The sequence below is a fragment of the Vombatus ursinus genome, unplaced genomic scaffold, assembly GCF_900497805.2.
Source record: "Vombatus ursinus unplaced genomic scaffold, bare-nosed wombat genome assembly UNPS02009062.1, whole genome shotgun sequence".
Taxonomy (NCBI): Eukaryota; Metazoa; Chordata; class Mammalia; order Diprotodontia; family Vombatidae; genus Vombatus; species Vombatus ursinus.
In genome coordinates this window covers 6,520,837-6,546,338 of record NW_020948840.1, presented here as the reverse complement: position 1 = coordinate 6,546,338, position 25,502 = coordinate 6,520,837, and the positions used below count along the sequence as shown (strand labels likewise).

General features: G+C 38.7%; 1 protein-coding gene across 1 annotated transcript in view; it reads left to right on the top strand.

Moving 5' to 3' along the window:
- The first annotated feature begins 16,639 nt into the window (after positions 1-16,639).
- The window catches only part of GAN (gigaxonin), a 69,120-nt gene continuing 60,257 nt past the window's right edge, over positions 16,640-25,502 (top strand). The window contains exon 1 of the mRNA XM_027850468.1: positions 16,640-16,806. Within this exon, the coding sequence (XP_027706269.1) occupies positions 16,640-16,806 (167 nt within the window). The remainder of the gene's footprint in view (positions 16,807-25,502) is intronic.

Sequence of the window (25,502 nt, the reverse complement as noted above, 5' to 3'; positions counted from 1 at the left end):
TATGGCCTGACTTTTTTTTTGCACTGTTTGCTCATGATCCCAGCCAATTACTTGAGTTATAAACTCTTTGTTAAGGTAGGAGTCTGCTTCCAGTGTGAAGAATGTACTATCCCAAGCTTTGGGGGTTTTCTGCAGCTCTTTTCAGAGATACTTCTAGGGAACTGTAAGTTTTCAGTTATTCCAAGGTGGTACAATCAAGGGTGAGGTGTTTACTCCTTTCCTGGCCTGGGCTTTGGTCTATGAGTGACCACAAGACTCTCTTCTGCCCTGGAGCTGTGAGGAGGATTCAATTTCCAATGCCACTACAAGCTCCACCATGCCAGCACTCCTCCTCACCCCAGGACTGCTACCCAGAACTGTGACCTAGATCCAAGCACGGGCAAAGCAGGAGAATCCTGCCTCAGCACCAGCAAAGAGATCCCTGCAATCTCCCTCTGATCAGCCACTTGATTCCCCTCTCAGTTTGTGGGCCAAGAGCTCCAGAAGCAGCTGCCACCCTGGGGCTGTGCCAGGACTAGGGCCAGACTGAGCTCCTCTTTCACGAGGTCCAACAGACCTTTCTTATTGACCTTTTAACTTGTCTTTGGTGTTTTTGGGTTGAGAAGTCTGGAAACTGCCACAGTTGCCTGTGATTCAGTCCCCTGAGGCCTGTTTCAGGTTTATTGAGGCCCTGTCTTTTCCTACTCTGCCCATGCTGAACTGTGCTCCTCACCTAGCCTGGCACAACAGACCTTTCCAATCAACCATCCAGGTTGTCTTGGGCTGGAAATCTGTTTCACACTTTTTGTAGGTTCTGCTGCTCTAGAATTTGTTTAGGGCCATTTTTTACAGCTATTTGGAGGGGTTTGGGAGAGATCTCAAACAAGTTACTGCTTTTATTCCACCATCTTGGCTCCATCCCCGGTAATCTGATTTCTAATTGGAGGAAAGGGACTTTCTAAGTTGAGAGGGGAAGAGTGAACAGGTGTAACTCCTTAAAATCAGGAAAGAAGGCATCCCACTCCCCCTAAAGTGTCTGTATTCAATCAAAGGAACATGGAACAATAACTAACTGATCAGCATGGGGCCAGTTTTCAGACAAAACATAGAGGCTGCTTGAGATATTGTTGTTTGTCCTTTGTTTCCGAAGAGGACCAATGACATCATGGAATGATGTCTTGACTGAATTGGGTTTATGAGAGCCAGAGTTGCACAAAGTCATCAACCTCATTCTCTCTTTTAAAAAAAATATTTATTTTTAGTTTTCAACATTATTTTCCATAAGATTTTGAGTTCCAAATTTTCTCCCCATCTCTTCCCTCCCCCCACCCCAAGACAGCATGCAATCTGATATAGGCTCTACATATACATTTATATTGATCCTATTTTCACATTAGTCATGTTGTAAAGAAGAATTAGAACCAATGGGAGAAACCATGAGAAAGAAGAAACAAAAAAAAAGAAAGAAAGAAAAGAGAGATCAAATAATGTATTTTGATTTGCATTCAGACTCCATAGTTCTTTTTCTGGATGTGGACAGCATTTTCTATCATGAGTCCTTTAGAGCTGTCTTGGATCCTTGCATCGCTGAAAGGAGATGGGTCTGTCAAAGTCATCACACATTGTAGCTATTACTATATACAACATTTTCCTGGTTCTGCTCACTTCACTCAGCATCAGTTCATTTAAGTCTTTCCAAGTTTTTCTGAAGTCTGCCTGCTCATCATTTCTTATAGCATAATAGTATTCCATTACATTCATATACCCATTCTCTCTTCCAGAATCATCGAAGTCCAGTGGCAAGATAAAAGTCAAGATAACTGACAATGGCCCAGAATGCAGGAGATGAACTGGTGTCTTTGATATCTGACCAAGCACTAAGTATTCAACAGTGCCTACTTCAGCTGCCTTCATGGCCATTGCAACAAATTGTTATCACCTGCCCATTCTGCCAGAGAAGTCTTCACATACTTGGGGTAGACACCCCCTCCCCAACTCACCAATGTGTTTGAAGCCTGTCAGTTACCCTCAACCTGGTTTAGCCTGTCTGCCAAGATGGTTTACCAGAGTTTGGCCACTGCGCATGCTACATTTTCTTGGAGCCAAAGGTACACAACAAAGGTGGATAAGCAACTCTGAAAAGGGCTCAGCAAGCCTTTATACCAGAAGTGCCAATCTACCTTGAACATCCCATACACACTGTTTGCATTAAGATGTATAATTGTGAGAAAACTCCTTGAATCAATCTTTGGATCTGACCGAGTTTCTGGTCAGCATAACCCAGGTCTTTAGTTAAGAGTCTCTAAACAGCAGGTAAAAGTGGTCCAGCTTTCCAGTCATGCAGGACTAGGTTCAAACAATACATAAGGTTTTCTCCCAATTTCTACAACTGAATAAAGTTTTCTCACGAGACAGAAGTTGGACTATACCCATAATTAAATAGAAAGGGAACTGAGCTAGCTGCAGAACTGAGTCTTGAGATACAGTCAGTGTGGTTCACTCAATTTCCACAATTAACTACTTGCTGTCCTAATCCCCTCAATTCTCTCAATTTCTCCCTTTTGATTCATGGGGGAATGAGAAGCCCACTCCCTCCATGGATAGCTTATATATAAGCCAAATCTATGAGGTTTTTTCATATATTCATAATCAGAATGATGTAAGTCAGGTAACAGATTAAACCACTTAGAGGGCTCACAATGAAATAATTTTGAGAAGGGAGATTTACATGTCACAAAGGTAACCAAGAAAACAGCAGAAACATAAACACCACTTTTTAAAAAGCCAAAGCAATACAATAATGATCATCAATATTAACTAATATCAAGTCTCCTTGTATCCTAGTAACCCACTCCCAATGTCCATTTAATCAGCACATTTAGAATCCCAGATGTTTCATGTGAGTCATCTGGTCCCTGGATATCTTCTTTTGGACATTCTGGAATAGACTTCATTGTCAGGGCAACTCTGAAAGGGGTTTTGCTTTTTTGATTTTAAATCATTTGTAGAAGTTCCTAGATAATTCTGCTAAAATCTACCAGTAACAAGACTTAATACAATTTAGTACAATCTCTTAAATTTGGTTTTCCAAACCTGAAACTTCAGAGAATTTTACTTGTTATTTCTTTCTTTACCTAAACCCTGTACTTGATATAACAATCTTGAAAAAAAAATTTTTTTCACAAGGGTCTAACACTTGTAAAATGTAGTGTTCTGTCTTTTAAAATTATTAGATACTTTAAAAATGGGAAAATAATTTTGCTTTCTTTACAATTATCAATACAATTTTATATGTAAAATCCTTGATCTAATTTTGAGAACTTATTACTAAAACATAATCAAAGCCTGAATTTCCATGCTGGATTCCACCTTTGGAAGCCAGTCAAAACATAGGTATATGTTTCTTAGAGAAAATAATCTAATCCTGTTGCTTTCTCAAAATTTGCTATTCCACTTAATTAGAACTTTTATATTACATCTTTATCTTATTACTTTATCTAATTCCCCCTTTGGGAGGACATCATCCATATATTATAACTTGACAACAAATACAGATTAAAATTGTAGCATTTTTTATACTTGCATCCTATTATAGTAACTCAGAGATGTTCTAGTATCAATCAATTAATTAATAGATTTAGTATTATTCTTACAAAATTTCTATTTCTCACCTGCCCTAATTATAAACGTGCTATGAAAGAAAAAGGAGGAACAGAGTTATAACAATATCATATACCATAATGGGGGGAAAAAACCTTTTGCTCTGTTGGTTCCAGACATGAGTGACATCTGATAGCCAATCATGTAGTCACAAGGTATCAAAAGACAGGCTCAGGATTAATCAGGTGGGGAAATTTCCTGTTCAAAAAGGAAATATTATCATGGGGAAACTAAGACAAGAGGATCTTATCTTAGGCCATGCCAAGTTCATCCCCTCAACTTTTCCCAGGGACAGATATCCACTTATAGCAATTCTCAGACTGTAGCTCATGCCATTTTTCTTACTATTGGCTTCATAACAATTCAGACAACCATTCCTGTAATCAAAACTCAGAACAAAATTATACTCCCAAAAGTTCTTACCTTAAATAACACAATTTCACTAACCCTAGCTTAGGGCTTGAATATTATTAATTTCCTCATGCTTCCCTAACAGTTACATTTCATTTATCCTTTATTTATAAATTAAAACTAACCATATTCTGGGGCTTCAGATATATAGCAAATACCTGAGAGTTGACTCATATTAATGAAGTTACATCTTTAAACCACCCTTTATATTTTCACAATTTTATAAGTGATAGCCAAAAATTTTCAAATGAAAACTCACTCTATCATAGTAAAATTATCTGTTTTAAAATAAAATATACCCTATTAAATATTTTATATTTTAAAATATCTAAAAAATTTTATCACATTCTTTTAACAGATTGATTCATAATATAATTTCATCCAGATTTTTTAAAAAGTTGTTTTTTTCTAACATTTCTGATACAATTTACCAAATTTCATAATGTAAGAGAATTCAGAAATACAGTAATAACATGCACAATATCATGCATTTAAAACATGAAACAAAACTTATTAGCAATCAGATGACATCAATTCAGCTAAATGCTGGTCATTTCCAAATGACCTTATATAGAAATCATTACTTCTTATTACCTTTGGCATTTTATATTAATCACATCTAAAGCCCAGTATGCAATTACATTAAATTAAGTAAGTAATAATAACGTGGTCCACAGAAATTTTATAAATCCCTGGCCAAGGCACCCCATTTTGCTTGAAGAACATAGCATATGACACTTAGATGTATAGTGGCATAGTTAAGACAAGCTAAGTCCATACAAGGCCATGACAGTTCCATCAGAATTATGAATAACTTGACCCTAACACAAAGTCCTAATCTGGGAAGTAAGGCTAGAAGAATGAGTAAATTTAAAAAGGATAAAGAGCTATTATGATGTCAAGGATGATCAAGACTCAAACCCTAAAGAGGAAAATTATTCCAAAACACCTACAAGTAAATCCTCACAAGATAAATTAGAATTCCGAGAAGAAGTGAAGTCAGATTAAAAAAAGTTAAAAATAATATTTAAAATGAAATGAGAGTGCCAGAGGAAAGAATTGGAAAAGGAATGGCAACCATAAAGTAGACTTGAAAAGAGAATTAACAGTTTAGCACAAGAGGTACAAAACTTTATCCAAGAAATAGAATCCTTGAAAATTAAAATGAACCAAACAGAAATTAATGACTGTACAAGATAACCAAAAAACATTAAAACAAAATCAAGGATTGAAAAAAGAAAATAAATTATTTCTAAAGATTGTCACTAAGATGTAATCATATTAGGAACTTCTGATTCACTTTGGTCTAGCAAAACATTTCAACCAGCTGTGGACTTCTATGTAACTTATGCAGCCTTTTTGTTTATAATGTACTTCATAATCATCTTAATCTGGTTTCAAGGGCTGGGAAAGGTACAGAATGAAGGTCTGGTCTCCAAGTCTCTATAAGAAAACTGCCCAAAGGGAGGTAGTAAAATAAAGAGAAGTACACTACTCACAACATGTATTCATTCACCAGGCCTTAACGTGTACATGTATAAGGGTTGGTAGGGGGCACAAAGATGAATAAGTTTTTGTATCTGTCCTTAAGGAATTTATAATCCATAAGGTAATATATGTAATGATAAAAACGAACATTTATATAGTGCTTTTATAATATGAAATAATTTTATAATATGAAATGATATACATTATTTCACTTGACCTCCTAACAATCCTATGATGTAGATACTATAGTTATTATGTACAGATATAACTACAAAAATTATATGATGAGATAGAAATAAAATGTTATAGGAATTGAGAGGGAAAGATGAGTTCTATCTGGGTTGATCAGGGAAGACTTTGTTAGGACAGTACTATTTAATCTGAACCTTGAGAGAATTCCATAAATAGAATGAGGGAAGAAATGGCATTCCAAGTGGAGGGGACAGCATGAACAAAAAGACTGAAGCACAAAAGTACTAGTGTATTTGGGGAAGTATAAGGAAACCAGTATGGCTGGAAGATAGGATTTGTGTCAGGAAGTAATGGGAGATCAAGCTGGACAGGTAGGATGGAACCAAACTGTAGAAGGCTTTTAATGCCTGCCTGAGTTTGAACTTGGTAGATGGAGTGTGGTGCAGTGGGGAAAAAATACAGAGTATGTAACAGTCAAGTATCCAGGGATTTTTGAGTCTCAGTTTTGTTACTAATGAAGTGTATGACCATGTCACTTCCAAATCACTTCCCTTTTCTTGACTTCTACATTATCATCTGTAAAATTAAAGGACTGAAATCTCTAATTTTCCTTCTAATCTTAACAGAATATGAATGTATAACTTTATTCAGTAAGCAAGAGAGAATAACTGAAGGGTTTTGAGAAGGCAAGTAAAGTGACCAGATGTATGTAGCATCTGAACAAGGGTCTGAACTGAGGCTACAGTTAGGGGGCTCCCACAATAATCCAAGCAGGAAATAATGAGGGCCTAGACTAGGGTAATGACAATGGAAAAGGAAATGAGGACACTGAGCAATAAACATTTCTTTTCCTAATCCCCTGTCAGATTTAAGACTGAAGAAATTTCCTGAGGAAGGAAAGAAATGAAAACTTCCTCTCCAACCCCTAATTTTATTCAGGTGTGATAGCCCTTGCTTAGCAGATCTGAAAAGGAAGAGTTTTATTCAGAAAAACAAACATGTTTGGGGTTTATTTGCTGTGTTTAGGGTTACAAAGCAAATACTATACCTATGAGCCACCAGATTTGGTAGTTAAACATTATTCTTGACAGCCAAGGCTATTGAGGTCCACTCTACCTTAACTACTGATTACATTTCATATCATTCAATGTACAGATATAAGTGCTAAACTAAATATGAACCAAGAATAAGGAACACCACAATATATATGTGGCTTCTTCAAGAACAGTGTACTCCTTCTCCTTGGCTCATGTTCAGTTTTTTGTTCATTTCTCTACAGGATCTAAGATGAAATAAAGTCAGTAATTAAGGTAAATATACTGTTGTTCAAGGAGCCATAAACATTGTACAGCAGTGGAAGGGGGTTAGTACAAATAATTCTGAACTTGGAATCAAGAAAGATCTGAAATTGAATCCTTTTACAACATTTATAAGCTATGTGATCCTAGACAAATCACTTCATGTTTCTGAGCCTCCGTTCGCCCATCTGTAAAACAGCAGAAGTACTATTTTACATGGAGTGGTTGTGTGAAAGATACCTTGTAAATGTTAAAGCATTATGGAATCGGGAATTTTTATTATTACAGCAGTCTTATCTTCTCAAGAATGTAGGTGGCTTCCTTTAAACCTACTTTGTTATCGTACCACGTAGGTTCACTATGTGACAATGAAGTCATACAGGATAATAATTCAGTCTTTATGTTTACTTTAGTAATAAAGGCACTTAGACTTCACAAGCTCTAAGCTTTATGTCCAAGGTCTTTGCTAGTTTAATCTTTTGGAGGTTTTTCTTTGGATTCAAGAAATTCGGAAGAGTTCTTGTGTACAAAGTCATATATTCAAGCCATAAGCTAACTGCAAAATCATTCCATACTCAGTTGTCCAGGCAACTGACTATTCCATGTTACTGGAAAATACCTCCATTGTAGACTGTTGTCTACAACAGTGGACTGTAAGACTATTTAAAAGATGGTTTTTGGTAGTTTTAAAACTAGCACTAAACATCTTTTCTTTCCTTGACAAGTATGATATTCAAACTGGAAGTCATCACCAATGATATAACACATAAAACACATTTTGCAACCTTCAAGTGCTACGGAAATGTCAGTATAGTGTAGCAAAGACAGCCTCAGCCAGTAAGACCTGAGCTCAAGTCCTGCCTCTGACATACAATGGCTGTGTGACCCTGAACAAATCATTTAACCTCTCGGTGTTCTTCTCCAAGAGTCTAAGACTATAAGTTGCAGAGAAGGTACCAACCTACATTAGGAGAGGTAATTTCCTCATTTGGGAGTTCCCTATAATGAAATCACAGGTTCAGTACTCATCCCTATTATCATCATTACTCTCATTATCCTCCCCTCTACACACACATACAGCCATAAACTGTCTTTAGCACTATCAAAAATTAAATGGAAACCTCCATTGTCTTCCAGATTATATTCCAGGACAGGTGGCACTGACCAAGGCAAACACATGATGGTCATACTGCATATACTCCAATTTTAAAAGTACAGGGATATGACATTGAAATTATGTCCTAGAAAAAGAACAAAGTATGTTTAGCAGAATAGTGAATGAAAAGAGTTGTGGGAGTTGCATGCTTAGATTGGGTGGAGAAGGAAAGTAACTTTCTTCTGGTTAATCTGGAAAGGCAGAGTGGAAGAGGTAGTATTTCAGTGATGAAAGGAAATGAATTTGGCAAAGTAGGGGGAGGCTATGCCAAGGAGAGGGTGCATCTTAGAAGAACGTTTGGATTTGGGAATGAGTTGAATGAGCAAAAGAGTTGGATCAATTTGCTTGGAAGAAGTAATGGGGTTGGTCAGTGGTATGGAGGGAAAGAAAAGCAAATGAGGAAATTGAGGGGGAAAGATGAGTTGATTCCCTACTGAAATAGGACTGGAAGCCCAGGAGCAAGCCAAGTGGCAGAGATAAAGCTCAGCATAAATTCCAACAATCAAAAAAACCAGATGATACATTCATGAATAGTTGTATTAACTATATATTTGTGATAGTCGTTCATTGATTCATTGATCAAACTCTGTAGATTAGGCTTTCATCTTCCACGACTCCTTAGGAGTCTTCTGGCTGTCTTCTTTTATTTGGAAGAAGCCCACAGGGCACATCAATTTTCAGCACTTTTGTGGGGAGTCAAAAGCTTAATCTATAAACAAGGAAACCAAAATGGTTAAATTTCTAATTCAGTTGCCTTTTTCATCTACTTTCAGTCATGACATCAGCATTTTCTTTCTGCTTTCTTCTTTGGGCTCTTTGTTTGAATCAATGCTGTTTATTATCTTAGGCTGTCCCATTAATTTTATAGCGACCTTTTCTGAGTTTTATTAACAATTTACCTCTTAATAGGGACAATCCAGTGGTATAAATCCATGGGTGAGTTTTGGTTGCTTGTAAGCCTTCTTATAATTTGCTGGTTATCCTGATGTTTGTTCTGTCTTCAACACATCACTTGTTTTGAGTTATCTAGAGGTTCCTGGCCTGGTCACAGTTGTGGTATAACAGAATGAACACTGGCTTTGGAATCAGAAAACTTAGGTTTAAATCCCACTATCTCTATGGCATTCAGCACTTCCCCTGTCTGGACCTATTTCCTTTTCTGTAAATTTAAGGCATTGGACCAGAGTCTAAAATCTCTTCCAGCTCTTAATCCAATGAAGTGTCAACTAAGTAGCTCCAACTCTCTTCTGCTGTACTTGTTTTTTTAAACATTTCCCTGAGAGAAGAGGAGTTGGCTCACAGTTCCCATTTCCTCTCAATGTATTAAGGTCTTATTCCCCTACCTTTTTTTTCCTGTCCTATTCTAGTCATCTGATCTTCATGTATCAGTCTTGGTGTGTATTTGTCAGTCTATAGCTCTCTCACCCATTGGTCTATTCCTGGTTGCTCGGCCAGTTAACACCTGCCTTTGCCCATACTGTTCATATATTTTGATATCTTAACAATCTGAAGTTAAAAGACCTGAGTTTCCTCATGGGCAAGTACTTAACCTCTCTGAGCCTCAGTTTCTTCATCTGTAAAATCAGGTAATAATACTTGTACTTCTTACTTCACAAGGTTGCTGTGAAGGTTCTCTATAAAAATAAGCTATCTTTATTATTTGTATCCTTGTTCTCTTTTCTCCCTTCCTCTCTGCCTTTTCAAGACCAGACAGACAGGGAGATTATGACATTTGATCATAATATGATACCTGACCTTCAGGACCTCATAATCTGGTAAGGAGATAAGGCTAAACACATGTAATTCTAATGCAAAATTTTACCATTAAGTGCATTAAAAAAAAGTGCAAACATATTGCTATGTGAGGTCCACACAGAAAGTCATTACCAATCCCAAGGGACCAGGGTAGGGTTCATGGAAGAGAGTGCATAATATGATGTCATTAATCTTCTACTGTCACTTAACCAGCCCCCAACTTCCTTTTCAAAGGTACCACAGTCAATATCTTTGTGGCAATTTTGGTACTTACTATGTCATGATTTCAATGTAATGCATGTGGTTTTTAAAATCTTATTTGGTCATTCTCCTTACTCTGGTATATATTTCTCTCTTCATTAGAAAGAAAGGATTTCAGATGGCTAAGTTAATCATACATTGAGCCCCACCCCATTCTATCAACCTACATCCACATTGGTAATTTTGGTCTTTACAAAATATAGAGTATTACTATTCCCATTTTGATCAAGGCTCATGAAACACAGGTAGGTAAATAAATATTGTAAATAGCATCCCTACAGATTGTTTAGCAGGGGAAACATTAACAAGGTCACAAGCAGATATATTTTCCACATATAACCAGGCAGCCAATACTATCGTTAGGGAAAAGAAGATGCTGTATGAATAGTCCCAGTAGCCCCCTTCTTATAGTATAGCTGCTCTTACTTCTACTCCCTCCCCTGGGCAAATCAACTAAAAGTCGGGGATCAAAAATCAGAAAAAGATGTAGATCTTCACTGTTTACCTGTCAATTACTTTGGATCATTCCCCTTGGTCTGCAGTTGAGTTTGGGGTATTACTATAAGCAACTGCTAGGCATTTGGCAACTAAATGTTCACTCAGAGCTGTGAGCCATGGGAATTTGCATTAACGCTAGCTATCTTGGAATTTCTTTTATATCTATCCATTGTTGTGAATTCTCTGTTTCCCTGAGAGCATATGCCACTAGGTATAGACTCTTGGGCAGAATGTACTAAGTGTGTGTACTCTTAGACGGCAGAATCCCTTGGTGCAGTAGGGTTCACCTGTTCTGCACATCTGTGGATGAGGCTGAACTGTGGGGGGAGGGGAAGGGTAGGGGAGAGAGTCACCTCACTGAAGCTGACAATGGAATCTCACTATAAAATAAGTGTTAAGGCAATGCAAATGGTCAGAGAATCCACTAATAGACGGGCTGGGACTATTCCTGAGGCTTGTCTTGAGAGCTGAGCCGAGTAAGTGCACATTCCTTCACAATAAATTCCTTTGTCTCTAAAAATAACTTGAGGATTAATCTTTTAAAATTAAAAGTAGTATGATGGCAAATAACCTCTCATTGAAATTTTCTTTTATTGTAATGACTTATACTTTGTTTCCACTACTGTTTTTGCAGGAATCCATAATACCCCGTGCTAAATGTTTCAAGTGTTCAAAGATAAACAATAATGAATGTGTTGGCTTAAATCTGTGTTGGGCTCCAGTTTCCAAAATAAGCTAAGAGTGACTAGAAAAATTCACTCCTACTAGATAATCAGATTGTTGCTTAAAATAACCCTACCCCATATAATTTGATAACTCATCCAATTTCAGATTTTCTATATACAAGCTAATTAAATATAGGATTTGATGCAACCTTTGAAGAAATGATTCCCAAACTCAGATTCTGACCTAAGCTACACTAGGGTTAGATCAAGGAGGGAACTAAACACTACTGACCAATAGTCTTCGTGGTAAAAACAGATGTTCCCTGGACCATGTCAATGTCCTTAGTGATCCCTGTGTGGAGAGCACAGGTTGAGTCAGAGGACTCCCAGATGCTTCCCATACAGATCTAGGGTGACAAGAAAAGATTCTTGGTCATCTTTGGGTAAGACTAAATAGTATCAAAGTTCCTTTTAATTGAGATTATGTGAAATACTGCTAAAAATGTATAATCATCAAAGTATTTAACAAATGCTAAGGATCTACTATGTCAAAAGTTCTGTGCTAGATACCATGAGAGAACCCAGAACATACAAAATATAGGCCCTGCCTTCAAGGAACTCATTAAATGGGACAAATTTTTTAAAAAGTGACAACCTGTTCCTCTGGAAAGATTGCATTGTATCAATTACAGAGCACACCTTATATTCTCAACCTACAAATTACTGATGTTGAAACTGTCATTGTTTACTGTTCTGAGCAAGAGGGCAAGACAAAAACATAGCAATGTTATTATATGGGAGCTGGGTCTCAGTGCCTCCTGTAACCCTACCTAGGCAATTTCAAATTTAAAACTGGTTTATTGAAAAATTAAATTGGTCACTGGTTACCCACTCCTTTTTGACAAATTCCCCTGGTGGATCTAAGTACAATGTAGATATTGCCTGACAATGGCCCTGCCTCTCTAAATCCCCTAGAATCTCCCTCAATGTTAGATACCCATTTTTAATGTTCAGAACTTATATGGGAAATGACTGTTATAAAATATGCTTGCAGTTTAAACTCTAATATCCCAGAAGGAGATAGTACATTCCATATAAACCCTTAGAAGAGCTTAGTAGTTCTCATTTACATTGTACTTTGAGAATCTGAAGCAGTTTCATTTATATTTTATCATTTGATCTGTACAACAACCCCATGAGTTATGTAACAGTAGTATTATTGTCCCCATTTTACAGATGAGGTAATTAAGGTTTGCTTAAGCTCACAAAACTAGTAAGTAGTGGAAATGAAACTCAAACCTGGATCTTCCCACTCAAAATCCAACGTGCTACTGCTACATCATCAGTAAAATCGAAGGATAGTTTTTATATACACAAGTATACTGCAGAAAGGACTGCTGTCACACAAATCTGTCATACTTAGTGGTCTTTTCCATTCAGAAACGTTTAGTGCCTCCCCATTGTCAATATAAAACAAAAACTTCTTGGCTTGGTATTTGAGGCCCTTTATAATCAGGCTCCCAAAGAGATAAGTGGTATATGACAAACAGAAAAAAATATTGGATTGGGAATCAAAAGGCTGGAGGTTGAATCCTAATATCTCTGCCCCCTTACTACTTGTATAGCCTGCAGCAAATCTCTCAACCTCCCTAGAATTTAGTTTCCTCATCTGTCCTAGACTCTAGAGGAGGTTAAACTAAATGACCTTTGAGGTCTCTTCCAACATCATTTTTATAACTTCCTTTTCATTTTTACTTTGTTCTGCTCTTGTCTATGCACTCTGTTCTAGCCAAATTGTACTACTGAGTGTTTCTAGTTCTTTGTCTGCCCTCTTCAGCATTCAAGCAAAGTATTCTCAGTACCTGGGAACACACTCCTTCTATATCTCCATGCACTGAAATTCTCCTCTCATACAATCTTAACCTGATCTCTCAGCTGAAAACCACTTTCATCAACTTCAGATTTCATTTCCTCTAGACCTCTGTTCTGTTCCTTTCATCACATTCTTTCTAGTTGTTGTTGGTGTTATTTACCTACGTGTCTTATCCCCACTATTAGGCTATAACCTTCTTCAGGCCAATGACCAGGCTGTTTTTCATTTTTGTACATCCAGCACCTATAATAATGGACTACATATAGTATGTAATGTTTTTTTAGCTGAATTCCCTCACCAGCAACAACTTTCAATTCAGTTCAAGTACTTACAAGAATTGTGTCATTGTACTTATTGCTGCCTTCTCAAAAGCTTATGATAGTTCCCAAAAACTTTTAGAAATATATTTAAGTTTCTAATCACAGGCCTAAAGGCCCTGAACCACTGGATTCTGTTTTACCTAAATTGCCATCTTCAAATACTGCCTAATTGCTTTTGGGACCCAATTCATTCCTACCACACAAGGACAAAAAATAGAACAAAAAAAAGGACAAAAACTGATAGTATGTCACCACTATAAGGGACCTCTGACCTCTCATCCTACAGAGTATTAAACTAATGTGCAGGGATAAGAATGAAGCACTGTGATATAGGTGAGAGAGGATGGATTTGGAGTTAGATCTGAATTGAAACCCAGGCCTTTCACTTACTACTTGTGAGACTTTGGACTATTCACAACCTGTTAGGTTCCTTTCAGCCCAAAGTCTAAGATCTCATGCAATTATGATCCTAAGTGACTTGTCAAAATTTTGGGTCAAATAAAATGGCCATTTCACTCATGAATCATCCTCTATTACCCACTTCCCTAAATATTTTTTCTTTTCTATCAAAACACATTTCTTTCCCCAACTCCTTTAAAACAATACCCAAGATCCACCTTTACAAAGAAGCATACCTAATTCTCACATTTTACAGTCTTCCCAGTCACACTAGCAGCCCCTTTGTATGATTCATTATCACCTTCATCAAGTAACTAGATCTATGTTAGTGTTTCTGTTGTTTGAGCTTTAGTTTTCTGGGAGCTTTTGGTACAGAGTAATCATTCCTACCAAACAATAAGCATTTACGGACTGTTTACTACATGCTTAAGACTGACAGGAATACAAAGAAGTATAAGATATGGGTCTAACCTTCAAGAAGTCTATGGCTCATTTGGGAAGATTATAAAACCTTGTCAAAGGTTTCACTATAAAACAACACAAATACCCTCCTTTAAACAAGGAATTTACTACTGGAGTATAGTGGAGTGTGACTTGGTCTGGGATGAGGAAAACCTGCATACTAATTCTGGACTCTACCATTAACTCCTGTGTGACCTTAGACAAATCACTTCCCTTCTCTGGGCCTTAATTTCCTACTTGTAAAATAAGATGGTCTATGAAGACCTTTCTAGTTCTGACATAGGATTGCCCTTCCTCTTTATTAAGAGTGTGGAAAGCACTAGATTACATTTACAGAGCTGCAGCTAATACCTAGAAGGGACCAAAGGAGTGTTGCAAGTCATAGTGACCAGAGAGAGGTCTGCCTCGCTTCCATCATCCTTCTCCAATCTCTCTGCTCAGTATCACTTAGAAGAATACAAGTGGAGCCTGGCCCTTTACATGCTAGAGGATGTTGTGGAAAGGTTTCCTGCACCAATCCTGGAGGTGAAGGGACAACATATGACCTCTGAGTCCCATACTACCCTGAGATACTGTGCCTCATAACTCTTACCCCAGCATCACCTCCCTCTTCAGTAAGTAACAAGATCATGGATTTAAGGGAAGAAGCATTTATTAAGCACCTGCTATGTGCCAGGCACTGTGGTAAGTGCTTTAAAACTACTATCTCAGTCGATCCTAACAAGTCCTCTAGGTGCTATCCCATTTTACATCTGAGGAAAACTGAGACGGTCAGAGGTTGACTTGATTGTAAATATAGTAAATATATACAGCTTGTAAATGCCTGAGGCCATATTTACAGCTAGAATGGTCATCTCATCCACCTTTCACAGACAGAGAAACTGAGGCCCAGAGAGGTGAAGTGACTTGTCCAAACTCACATAGGCAATAAATAGCAGAGCTCACACTGGAATCCAGGTCCTCTGCTTCCAAACCTGGTGCTTTCTTTCCACTGCCCCTGTCTTCCACCCTCAGTGTTCAAGCTGTCCTCCCTCCGGCAGCCAGCCCAAGGCGGACCCAACCAGCCAATGGGGTGGTCATTGTCGCCTCGGTCAGTTGGTCAGACAGTGGGTAGGCTGGTCCACCATGCCTTCGTCACTAGGTCAGTCCTCAGCAAAGCCAGCGTGACCACCTCTAAGAGGTCGCCCTGCGCTCCCACGGCCCAGCAGGCCCGGGTTGCAGGCTCCCACGACAAGGAACAAGCCTCGGGAGGGGAGGAGGAAGCCAGTCCAACGGGGGTGGGGGGGGCAGGAGGGGTCGAGTCTCTCTGCAGGAGCAAACACCGACACCCCGCCCCGCCCCCACAGGTGAACGAGGCCCGAGCCCCGCCTCCTGCGAGGGAGGTGGGAGGGGCAAGCGTCTACCTCTAACGAGACAGGCCGGTCCTTCTAAAGAGGAGCGCCCCTCTAGCGAATTAGAGATAAGGTTCACTCCCGTTAATGAGGCCCACCGGCCCGCGTCCATCCTCAGCCCCGCTCAGTCCCGCTCACCCCCAGCGCAGAGCGCCCATCTTAAGTACGAAGGGAGACCTCCCGAACTCCCTTGAGGTTCAAGCCCAAGCTCCGCCCTCCGCAGTGCGAGTTGAGCAAGACTAAGACACCCCCTCCCGAGAATGAGGTGGGCAGGCCCAAGCTCCGCCCACTTCTCAAAGTGAGTTGGACAGCACCTCCCCTCTTCCGCGAAAGAGATGGACCTGCCCGAGCTCCGCCTTCTCCCAGGGGTGTGAAGGACTTGGGAGGACACCCCTTTCACCAACCCACCCAACCCGGGCCGCTTCGCTTCCTCCTGCTACTAGCTCGGGATACCCCGCTTAGTCTCAACTCCAGAGAGAAAAGGGCGGAGTTTTGGAGGAAGCCTGTGATACGCTGTCGGGCGCACGCGGAGGGCGGGGCAGTCGCGGAATGATGACACCCTGCTCTCGGATCCGTTAAAAGAGCCTGAGGGCGGGCTGGCCCCCACCTTACCTCCTCAACGCATTGCTAATGGCGCAGTCGGGCTATTACCTAGTTCGCCTCGCGCTCCTTCCGTTGTTTTCCTGCCCGTGAGCGAGAGAACGAAGGAGTGCGCGTGAAGAGTGACAGCCGGAGCGCCGCTGCAGGACGCGTTGGGGGGACACTGAGGCTGCGACGGCGGCGGCCCCCAGGAGACGGGGTAGAGAAGGGGCAGGCAACGCAGGCAGCAGGATGGCGGAGGGCAGCGCCGTGTCGGACCCTCAGCACGCCGCCCGGCTTCTCCGCGCCCTGAGCTCGTTCCGAGAGGAGGCCCGCTTCTGCGACGCGCACCTGGTGCTGGAGGGCGAGGAGATCCCAGTGCAGAAGAACATCCTGGCGGCCGCCTCTCCCTACATCCGGTGAGCCCGTCACCGTCCGTTCGAGCGTCTCCTCCATCGTCCTCGGGCAGTGCCGGGGCCTGGGTGGGGCGCAGCCCGAGGGGGGCCAAGACCTCCCCAGGGCAAGACGGTCCCAGACCTGGGCTTCCTTGGAAGCTGCCCTTGGACAGCACCCTCCTCCCCCCACGGGCCACCCCTTCTCGGCTTTAGGGGCCACTTGCTAGGGGTGCCCCCCCCTCCCCAGGGGTCGCAGTGCGGGGGAGAGGAGGGGAGGGCGGGGTCCCCTACTTAGAATCCACATACAAACTACTTCTTCGGGACTTAGAGGAAATGCACCTTTGAACTGTTCTCTCTAGTGTGTTACTGTGGGTGCAGACAAGCAGTTGGCCCCAACATTGCTTTTCTTCCCATCCCCTTTAGGAGATACTCAGATTTACTAGCGTTTGTGTTACGGAGACATACTAAAATAAGAGCTAATAAAGTAGAAAAGACTTGTTCTGTGTGCAGTTACAGTCCTCAGGAGCCATTACGCGCTGGTGACTAAGTGAACATTTTAAAACTCTTCCTTTAAATAAAGCTTAACCTGATTTACCAGCTCAACAAAACTGGCTAATTAAAGATAGATGTAACTGTTTACACAAGGTTTATACCGCCATCCCCCCCCCCTTATCTTTTCTTACATCAACTTTGCTGCCCTTACTCGGTTGTTTTGACAAACTAAAATGCTAGAAGCAGCATTTAGGAAAATAAATTGTCCAATAGGCCAATTAAATATTGGTTAATAGATGGAAATTTTCATTTTATAATGACAAAGCAGGAAAGCAAAATCATGTCCTGTCCTTATTGCACTGTCATACCACTATGTAATTTTTATAATCTTTAAACTAGAGAGTTTTTTGTTGACTAGCATCAAGCTATGTGACTAATGTTAACTTATTGGAACTTCGCTTAATTGTTTGCCTTGAGTAGAGTTTGTAAGCCAAGGATAGGTAAATAGCGTGACACAGGGTTGGAAAGGTAGGGCAACAATAGATTGTGTACGACCTTGAATGCCAGGAGACTTGATTTTACTGTTATGAAAGCTTCCTGAAGATGGATAGTTAAGCCTGAAATGCATATTTCAAATTTGAATGATTAAGGACTATTTAAATTCATATCTGTTGTTCCATGATAGTAAGGTATTAACCAACTGTATTTTTGTTTTATTATTGTTATCCTTCCCTAAGTGGTGAAAGATATATCTATCTTTTTGACACTAGAAAGAACTAAATATGATCTGGAACTACTTTAGCACAACTCTCGCGTGCTGGTATTACTTTGCTCGTAAGCTTAGAATGTAGCGAAGTAATCTATCCAGTTGATGTGGTTATATAACGATTATTTTCCAATTTGTTGGACAAACAACTTCTTAACTAAATCATCTATCTATAGTCATGACATCATTAATTTAGCGGCAGAAGGGACCTTGAATGCCATTCAGTACAGACCCTAATTTTACAGAGGTGAAATTCACCAAGAGCCAAAGGACAAGAAATAGAATCTGGATTCAAACTCATTTGCCGATTCCAAAACCAGGGTTCCTTCAACTCTCGTTTTGCTACCCTAATTAATTCTTAAAGCATTCACTTGAAAGTTTTTTGTTTGTTTGTTTTAAACCCCCTATATGGTTAGTACTTTTAGGTCTATAATAAAACATCTTTTCAGCATCAACTTTTTCTCCATGCTAGAATGTTCAAATATTTTTGGGTTGTTTCTTTTTTTAATCATCTTATAATTCAAAACTACTTTACCTAAAGCACTATTTTATCAGGTACCTTAAATAACAAAATATATGACTTCTTGAACATTCTTATGATTCTGAGTAACTAAATATCTTAATTTAAAAATTAAAGAACTTTTTCAGCTTTTTTTAAACAAATGTCAAATTCCATAAAGTTAGCATCATTCATGTCCTGGAAGTTGGTATAGCTGTATTATTTTTTTCTTTCTTGAATAAGGATTGTAGTGTGATATTTTTCTCAGTGATCTACAAATAGCTTAACTTCACATTTCAAGTTGAGCTAATTTTCATAACTGTCACAGGCTATCCAGACCTCTTCTGATAAAAGCAACATAGTGTGTATTATACTCAGCACTGCTATACAACATTTTTCGTACATGTCAATTTCTCATAGTGTCTGGTGGAACTGATTAACAGTGCTGTAGGCAAAGCTCCCATACAAGACAATTTAGGATTATAAATCTAAAGCTGGAAGGTAACTTAGAGATAGTCCAATTACACAAGATATCTAAAGATCACAGATCCAAAGCTCAAAAGGGACCTTGGGTCAACTAGGCTAGCCCCCTCATTTTGCAGGTGAGGAAACTGAAGCCAAAGAGATTAAGTGACTACCCAAGGTCAGAGAGTAAGTTACAGAATCCTGATTTAAACCTTGGACCTCTGACCCCACTCTGTGTGGTCTTGCCTTGACTCCCTATACCAGAGTGCTTTTTTTTTTTTTAAACCTTCATACAGGAAAGCTAGCAGGACTAGAGTGGTGAAAATGGGGCAGTTTGGTGACATCAGATAGACCACTGGCTTGGAGTCAGGAAGACCTGAGCTCAAATCTAGTCGCAGTGACCCTGGGCAAGTCACTTAACCTCTGTTTGCCTCAGTTTCTTCATTTGAAAAAAACAGGGATGAAAATAGCACCTACCTTCTAGGGTTGTGAGAATTAAATGAGATAATAATTGTAAAGCAATTAGTACAGTGCCTGACACATAACAGGCACTATATAAATGTTAACTATTATTAATTATTATTATATCAAAATTCTGTTATAGCGCTTTAACTTTCTTCATGATATTATCTTCAAATCTGTCATGAAAGAAAAATAAACAGAAAAAAAACCCAGAAAGACTAAATTTAACTTTAAAAAATGATTAGTATGCATTTGTGTGGCATTTCTACTTTTGTGGTTTAGACTAGTACATGTCATAAAGCCTTAAAATATAAAATGCAAGAAGGCAATAGACTATTTTGCAATCTAAATAGCATATTATGCATTCTCAGGAAATATGGCATACTAGTTTCAAAGTGATGTGTGTGTGTGTGTGTGTGTGTGTGTGTGTGTGTGTGTGTATAACTGGAGAAGGATGCTTTTTCTCCCAAGATGATGGATGGTAATAAAGATTTTCAGTTTTTATAGTGTTTGTCTTTGAACTCCAAGAGGGCTTTAACCTTACATTTTCATAATAAGTTTAAGCATAGCTGACATTTTAAGTTAATTATGAAATTACCTTCGATTGAATGGGCCACAGTGTTATTTCCCTAAATGATAAGACATTTTTCCTTTCCCATTAGGTCAGAAGAGTGCTTTACTGAGTCATTGTAGCCAGAGTGAGGCCTTGATTTCTGTTATATCTGTTTTTCTCTATCAAGGAGAATGATGCCAAGATTAAACCAGAGAGAACAGAATGGATCAAGAGAATTTAAAACCAATATAAGTATGACTACAAGTAAAAGAGTTCCTTGTTGTCCTAAATTCATTCATTTATCAGCGAATTTTAGCAACTTCTGTATGCTGAGCATTGTTCTGGGTGCTGGAGAAAATAAAAGAAAGTTAAGATAATATAGTGCACATGTACATTATATCTTCGAGTTTATACAGTATATTTGTGGCATAAAACACATGGATAAGTAATACCTAAGTATTTTAGAAGGGTGGGAAACAGTACTAGATGAGATTGAAGGGAAAGATGAGACCCAGGAGACCAGAAAAGGCTTATGGAATAGGTATAAGAAATGACATAAGCAAAGACAGAATAGCAAAAAATAGTCTGATTTGGATGAGTCATGTGGTGAACCAGAATAATTTGGGAAAAAGCTGGAAAGGTAGGTGGTGCTTGGAAAGGTAGAGTGCTTTGAATGATATGCAAAGGAATTTGAACTTCTATAACCAAAGGAGCCCCTAAAGATTTTTAATCAGAGGAGCAATAAAACCAGGTCTCTCCACGAAAAAGATCTTTCTGAAAGCATAAAAGACAGATTGGAGTAAGAAACAGAAGACCTATACTGGTTTGAATGCATGGGAATAACAAGAAGGCTATGGATATTTGAGATATTAGAAGTGAAATTAACAGGGTTTGGCCAACCCAGGCAAACTGGATTTGGGAACAGAGATCATGGGAGGACTGTGGTGCTACAAGAAAATATGGAAATTATAGTCAACTGAAGGGGAAAGTTTAGCTTGGTTTGGAGATTTTTTTTTTTTTTTTTTTTGCTAGGTGATGAGGTTAAGTAACTTGCCCAGAGTCACACTGTTAGTAAGTGTAATGTATCTGAGGCCTGATTTGAATTCAGGTCCTCCTGACTCCAGGGTCGGTGCTCTATCCACTGCGTCACCTAGCTGCCCCATGGTTTGGAGATTCTTAACCTTTTTGTGTGTCATCGACCCCTTTAGCAGTCTGTTGAAACCTGTGGACCTCTTCTTAGAATATCTTTAAGTGCATAAAATAAGCTATATTGGATTACAAAGGAAACCAATTATATTGAAATACAATTTTATACATATCTGTGTCTATATGTATATAGACACAGAGTTCATAGGCACTGGGTTAAAAACCCTATATGTAGGAGGATATGTGTGTGTGTGTGTGTGTGTGTGTGTGTATATATATACATACACATATATATACACACATATACATATACATTTGAAGCTCAAAAATGAGGACTAAAGATAAGGTTTGCGAGTCTTCATAGTGGTGTGGTGGCAGTTGAAATTGAATGAGCTTGTCTTTGCCCTCCCTTCTCCCATCTACAAGCTGGATAACCAACCACTTGTCTGTGATGTAAAGTGATTTATACTAAAAGTAAGGGTTGGACTATGTAGTATTTAGTATTTCTTCCAACTCAATTCTGTGACTAGATGATCAGAGAAAATGATAGCACAAAATTGACTAACAGAGTTGATATCCAAAATAAATAAGATATTAATGTACCCTTCCTACCTGCCCTTGATGAATTCCGGTCACCTAGCCTAGTTGAACTATACTCTCAGTTTCTGAAAAGCTGGCAGATATGATTAGTGAGCCATTGTGATAATTGAAAAATCATGGAAAATAGAGAATATTGGTGAAGAACAAATTTCTTGATTTTTTTTTTTAAATGAAGAGAAGAGAATCTACAAGTTCATCTAGACAGGTTGACTTAGATTCCTGGGAAAATTCTAGAATAAATCATTAAAGAGATAGTTCATGAACTCCTTAAAAAGGAAGTAGTGATTACAAAGTTCTACCTTGTGGTTGTCAAGGGCATGCCAGAGTAACCTCATTTCCTTTTTTGAAAGGGTTGCTAAACTAGTAAATGAGGGGAATGTGTGTACCTAACTTTCAGCAAAACTTTTGATAAAGAATCTGTTGTATTTCTTGTAGAGAAGATGGTGAGATATAGATTACACAACAATACAATCAGGTGGATCCAGAATTGGCTGAATGGCTTGACTGAAAGAGTAATTCTTTTTTTAAATTTTATTTATTTGTTTTTAGTTTTCAACATTCACTTCTATAAGATTCTGAGTTCTAAATTTTCCCTCTTCCTCTGTTCCCTTCTTCCCAAGACAGTGTGCAATCTGATACAGGCTACACATGTACAATCATATTAAACATTTCCACATTAGTCATGTTGTGAAAGAAGAATCATAACAAAAGGGAAAAACCACGAGAAAGAAGAAAAAAAAAGAGAGAGAGAGAGAGAAAATAGTATGCTTCAATCTGCATGCAGACTCCATAGTTCTTTCTCAGGATGTGGATAGCATTTTCCATCAGAAATCTTTTGGAATCGTCTTAGATCCTTGCATTACTTAGAAGAGTTAAGTCTGTCAAAGTTGGACATCGCACAATGTTGCTGTTACTGTGTACGATGTTCTCCTGGTTCTGCTCACTTCAGTCAACATTAGTTCATATAAGTCTTTCCAGGTTTTTCTGAAGTCTGCCAGCTCATCATTTCTTATAGAATAATAGTACTCCATTACATTCATAAACCACAACTTGTTCCGCCATTCCCCAGTTGATGGGCATCCCCTCAATTTCCAATTCTTGGCCACCACATAAAGAACTGCTATAAATATTTTTGTACATGTGGGTACTTTCCCCTTTTTTATGATCTCTTTGGGATACAGACCTAGAAGTGGTATTGCTGGGTCAAAGGGTACACAAAGTGTTATAGCCCTTTGGGCATAGTTCCAAATTGCTCTCCAGAATGGTTGGATCAGTTCACAACTCCACAAACAATGCATTAATGTTCCAATTTTCCCACATCTTCTCCAGCATGTTTGTCATGTTAGTCAATCTGATAGGTGTGATGTGGTACCTCAGAGTTGTCTTAATTTGCATTTCTCTATTCAGTAGTGATTTAGAGCATTTTTTCATATGACCGTAGATGTCTGAAGGAGTAGTTCCTAATGCTTCCTTGTCAACTTGGCAGGAGCCCACCAAAAAGAGTGCCACAGGGATCTGTGCTGTTTAACATTTTCATCAGTGGATCAATTGGATAAAGACATGATGTTATGCTCATCAAATTTGCAGGTGACAGAAAGCTGAGAGGAACAGAGTTGGGATCCAAAAGTATCTTGGCAAGCTGGAAGCAGCTGGGTATTCTAGAGTGCTGGACCTGAAGTGGGAAAGACCTAAATTCAAATGCTGGCTTAAGACACTAGCTGGTGACTCTGGACGAATAGCTACCTTGGGGTTTTTGTAAGAATCAAATACCACCTATAAAGTACTTTATAAAGAGTACTGTATAAATGTTAGCTGTTATTAATAGAAGAGAGGATCAGGAGCAGTTTGTGGAAGTTGCAAAGAGGCCAATTTAACCTTGATGCCAAGAGCAACTTCCTAACAATTAGAACTTTTCAAAAGTGCAAAGACTGAGTTCAACCTTCTTGAAGGTCTTACTGGGCAGATGATGGTGGGGATTCATTCTGTGATGTATGGATCAAGCTGACTGGATGTCTTGTAAGGTTCTTTCCAACTCTCAAATTCTGTGATTAAGGTCCATTTTATTTCTCACTGCTCCAGATCTGTTGCTGTTTCTCATACTTATATTGTAGTTTTAACATTTAAAGTATTCCTTTTGCCCAGCCTGTTTGTAGTTACCTGCAGTTAACTATCAAATAGCTGTTTTTTAAAAGTATCCTGATGTCCATACAAAGTATTTAATGCTGCTAAGCTGGTTTTATGTTCTAAGGCTTCGGTTGTGTTTTGCGAATCTTAAAGCACTATGTAAATGTTAGCTATCATTAATACTAACAAGCTTATTTTACCATTCAAATGATATTTGGCTCATAAGTGATTCTGGTGAAGTTACTTCTGGAAAGAGATTTCTGGAATGGGTTCAAATTCAGAAATATAGAGGAATTTGTCATTTGTCACTTGGTAGCTCTTACATTTGATCTTGTCACTGTAATTAATTAGTATTTGTTGAATACATTCTTTGTGCATAACATAGCTAGGTATGTATAAGTAAGATCAAACCAAATCAAGAAAGTCTTCTTGTCATTTTTTTTGTGTGTGTGACTTAATATGCTGGTACATAGGTAGGGATCACTGACTTTCAATTCTATGTTGCTATTAAAAGTTTTCCCTGGCTCAAACTGACTTCAGTTCATAGCATTTTACTGACTCTGAAGAGCCAATAATAATATTTTCATGTCTTTTGTATGTGCTTTGAGGATTCAGTCTTGGTTGTTCAGTCATGTCTGACTGCGACTCCTTGGACCACAGCATGCCAATAGTGTCCATGGGGTTTTCTTGGCAAAGATACTGGAGTTGTTTGCCATTTCCTTCTTCAGTGAATTTAGGCAAACAGGTTAAGTGACTCGCCCAGGGTCACACAACCAGTAAAGTGTCTTGAGTCTGGATTTGAGCTCAGGTCTTCCATACTAGCTACTCCTGAATAGTTGTCTTGAGGACTTTTAATAGTGCTGGTAGCCTATTGGGTTGAAAAGTTGCCAGAGAACCAATTAATAGTTCTACCCTCTGGTTCTAGGTCTATTGTTGAGACTACATAGTTACCTTCTTTTCTTTAAAAAGAAGTTTATAGTTACCTTCCTTCACTCTGTTGTGGACAAGGGAGTGGGTTGGTCCCAAAAGGGCTGTAACAGAACCTGGCCCAGTTTGGTTTTCTCCTAATATAGGCACTTATGGAAGTTCTTTTTTACTTCCTTCCTTTCTTCTTTCCTTCCCTCCTTTTTTTTAGTAGTATTTTGTTTTTTCTAATTATACATAAAGACAATTTAACATTCATTTTTACAAAATTTTTGAGTTTCCAATTTTTCCCTCTCCTTCCCTCTCTCCCCTCTTCCTAAAATGGTAAGCAATTTGATAGAGGTTATATATGTGCAGTCATGTAAAACATGTTTCCATATTAGTCATAGTTGTGAAAAAAGAAGCAGACCAAAAGGAAAAAACCACTAAAAAAATAAAGAAAGTGAAAACAGTGTGCTTCCATCTATGTTCAGAGTCCATCAGTTCTTTCTCTGGATATAGATGAAGCCATTTATTTCAATATGAAACTTATTTCAAATTTCCTGTTTTCAGATGCTTCAGAATGTATCATTGCTTTTTCAGTGGTTGAAATGATCTTCAATAGTTATAACTTTTTTTGTAGAGTTACATATTTTAACTTGAATTTGGAAACTACTCCTGTACTAAAGTGTATTTCAGAAATAAAAGAC